Below are 4068 nucleotides of genomic sequence, written 5' to 3'. Positions count from 1 at the left end.
TTTATGTATGTCGTGTTTCTTTTCTATTTTTTTTCTTTCTTTCTTCTTTACAGAAAACAAGAACAAAAATGAAAACATTATCCAGATCAAATGTACAAACCTAATAGCTGAAACGAAAACGAGAATTACTTTCCTATTTTTCGTACGCATCGTAAAACAAATATCAGAGATACAGAAGACTGATCTTGTGTCATCAAATAAAATAGCTATAATCACATTTGACTGAATCTAATAAAATCTCAGCATGTTATAATGTAGACTGCAGCATAGCACGATACGAAATGAGGTTTACCATTCGCACATCATTTATTCGCCATCAGACGATATTCGAAATCGATAATAGAGAAACTATCGCTACAAGATCTCCACAAAACATATGGGCTAGTAAAAAATATCATAAGATACCTGATGGTTACATACAAATACGAATGGCCCCGGTTTCTGCAAGATGTCACCATTTCGCATGATAACTAATGCACATATAGATCACCTTATCTTCTTATAACAACAAAACGTATACCAAAAAATTCAGTAGAACAAAAGAAAGAAATACCCAAAATTAAGCTGATTTAAGCGATTTTAATTAAAAATCGACAAAATTATTATTTAATGAAGTAATGAAAGGTTTGAAATATCGAACTTAAACTCCCTTTTTAATTATTCAACATTGAGTTTGAAAAAAAAATGTTTAGAATCAGCATTTCTAAACGCATGCAAAACATTCTTTATTTGCTGCAAATTATTTATTACATAACATTAAGCTTTACAAGTACGCGTATAAATCGTATTAGATATACATTTTGTTACGTTTGAATAACAACATACAAGAGAGAATAGGAAGAGGAGAAAAAGAAAAAGAATAACTTCACCAAAGAAAGTAAATTCAAATTTTGACTACTGAAATAAGAAAAACTAAATATTCCCACTAAATTTACTGTCCTAATAAATAGCAAATAAAATAACAACCAAAAAGTTTATCGGAGAATAACGTTGCTATATGCAACTATATTCTTGTAAAGAAGCGGAAAAATGAGTTTTAACTTTTTCTTATCCATCTCACACCTCTCTATTCCGTTGATCAGATCAGTAACTGATCATAATTAAAGGGTACATCAGAGATGGGTTGACCAATCACACAATCAGCTCCACTCAACGTCCAATTTGTTATCTTTGTTATCAGATAATACATGAAATGAGATGTTATTACTTGGAGCAACGATGATCAAAAATAAGAATGGATAGGAATCTGAAAAATGGATGCTATGTGTTGAGATGCATCACTCTGAACCCATAACCTTTCAATAGTAATTCATTTTTTGTCAGAGATATAATTTTGTGTATATTAATTTCCAAATATTGTTACTTGTCGCAATAGTTGCTTCATTCATTCAGATGACATTCAATATTTGATAATTCTTTTGTTCTTATATTTATTTACCATTGCTTGCTTTCCTTCAGAAAAAGTCCATTGACACTTCTTTTGTTCTTACATTGTTAATTTTCTTTGCTTGATAACACTCGTGATAGGAAGTAATTTGTAAAGGTATTATCATAATCAAAATCATAAACAAAAGCAAAGGATACTTTTGAGGACTGATATGAAGTCTTATAAGAGGATCCTTCTCTTAAAAGAATGAAATATTTCAAAAAACCGAAATCGTCCAAATCATTTCAGCAAATAAAGTCATATAAATTTCACAGATTCTTTTTGATAGAAACAATTGTTGGATACTCAAAAAACATTAGAAATTCTCCACAAAACTTAATGACCTTTCTTGCAAGTGTGAAATCTTGTTGGAGGGTTGCCGGAATCAAACCAATATATCTCAACACTTATCATCCTTCAGAGTCTGATACCAAATCTTTTGCATCATTTCCCCTAAGTAATCACAACTCATCCAATCATACTCATTTGATCTCATGCCAAAAAAGTTTAATCATATATTTTCTGGGGTTGATTTCTCAATTAACCAACAACGTTGGTCCATTTTTTGGGTGTCACTTCTTGTTGATTTGCTCAACCAAATTGAACTGTGAAGCAGTAAGGAGCTCGACTTCTTCTTACAACTTGTAAAGTATCCTGTTACTACAAATAAGTTGTTATGATAGCATGTTTAACGATTCCGCGTGAAAATGGAAAATACTTTACAATATTTTACAACTAGGAAATAACTTTTTTCAAAGAAATAATTTATATTCCGCTCATTTACTTGCGTTTGTAAGAGTTCTCAATTTAAAAGTTCAAGTCAATCTTTCCTCCTTCCCCCATTTTTGAACTACTCCTCTTTTTTTTTTTAATTTTTCAAATTAGGGAGCAAATGCTCTCGTTTCAGTTCATGCCGAATAATCAGCAAAAAACTGTAATCGGGATTGCTTAAAACAGTAATTAAAATGTTTTGCTTACTTTAATTGGATAAATTATAAGTTATAGCAAGCATTTCATTCTATGACTGTGTTATAGAAGTTTGCAAAATGTATCAGAAATTGTTGGCTTTATGCGATGAGAAGTTGTCGGAATATTTTAAATGAAATTATTTCTTAGCATTTCCATTCATAACAACGGTTCAAAAAACTTTTCATTTTGTTGTTGTATGATCTGTATGATTACTACTTCAGTAATTTTTAATCGCATTATTGTTTATGTGGATTTGGTTCTTAGCAAAAATTGATGAATCATAAAATACTATTAAAAAACATATACACAAAAGTGATAAGTTAATGTTCAGTGATGAACATCAAGTTATTAAAACAATAGAATTTGATATCAGTTCATTCAATGGTAATATTTCGATTATTTCTTTTTGCCAAATATCGATCCAATTGCACCGAATCCTCGACCAAACATCCCTCTCCCAAATGGTGAAGACCTGAAAATGAAAATGATTTGAGCGCAATACGTTTCAAAATAACATTCAGCAGTGATCAAAAATGTAATTTCAGAACATCAAGCATTAGTTGGAATTTATTGAGGCTTATATTTCTAGCGGGCCTTTCATATTTAATATAAAGGAATGAACAGAAAAAATAAGTATTGTGTGACCTTGTACCGCGGTATGGAACTCAGTCGCGCAATTACTTTCCATGTTAGAATTTTACAATGAAATTGTAATTTACCATCCACCACCATAAGGTCCATATCCACCAAAGGATCTGTATCCACCGTAAGGCCTATATCCGCCGTAATATCCGTATCTCGGGTATCCCCAGCCAAACGATTCTACAGATTCGAAAACAAGCAAGATAACCAATAATAGCAACATATATTTCATATCTCCCATTATCACCTGAAATACAAACATCGCAGCGAGAAGAAAAAATCGAACTCATAAAAAATATCATTTTGAATCAATGGCTATGATTTTTAAAATATTTAAAGCGATAGTAAATATTTAAGCAGATAGTCTTAAGGAAAACTAATGTGCATTTTGAGTACGAAGTTACAGATTGAATATTTCTAAGCTTCAAAAAAGTTATAAATTGGATGACAGGATCTGGACATTTGCATTTGGCACAATTTAGCACATAACAGTAAGACGACAGTCGATGTTATGTAAAGTTTTATAAACTAAGCAGTGTGATTCTAACTGTATGTTCTCGTCTCAGCCCCTCCTCTTGTTCACCGAATGTTTTCGAGTTTTTAGTAAAATGGAGAATTCTTTGGTGCTATAAATATTCACATCAATTTTAAAAATAAGATAGAAAAGGAAAATATTTTTGGTAAATTTTGTTCCTCAATAAGTAGAGAATTATTAGGCTTGTTAGAGTCGCTATCAGAGATTCTAGTTTTGGAGTCAGATGCGCATGTAATGTAAACAAGACAATTTCGTGTAGAACCTATTCAATGCAGAATCAGATTAAACAGTTCGTCAACGTCTTATCGTTACATTTCTTAGAAATCTGAATAATTTTTTCATCATACTTATAATTCTCTCAGATAAATAAGGTTGAATTTCAGGATGCAATTTCTAAAGGCATTTCGTCTGTTGTTCGTCCACACCTGTCATCTATTCATTGTCTTCTGATTTTAAACGAAGGTGACGATCATTTCGAATACAGTTATTGCACTTT

At 31.2% G+C, this 4068-nt stretch overlaps 1 protein-coding gene across 1 annotated transcript; it reads right to left on the bottom strand.

Annotated features, from left to right (window-relative positions):
* Window positions 1–2791: 2791 nt before the first annotated feature.
* On the bottom strand, window positions 2792–3278 carry LOAG_13235 (hypothetical protein; the record flags this gene model as incomplete). Its single annotated transcript, XM_003148745.2, has 2 exons — window positions 2792–2867; window positions 3115–3278. 2 exons carry the CDS (start codon window positions 3276–3278, stop codon window positions 2792–2794), a joined length of 240 nt encoding a protein of 79 aa, XP_003148793.2.
* Window positions 3279–4068: the final 790 nt, after the last annotated feature.

The sequence above is a fragment of the Loa loa genome, assembly GCF_000183805.2.
Source record: "Loa loa unplaced genomic scaffold supercont3.714, whole genome shotgun sequence".
NCBI classification, from domain to species: Eukaryota; Metazoa; Nematoda; class Chromadorea; order Rhabditida; family Onchocercidae; genus Loa; species Loa loa.
The sequence above is the reverse complement of the archived record's forward strand: the minus strand, read 5'-3'. Positions and strand labels throughout refer to the sequence as shown.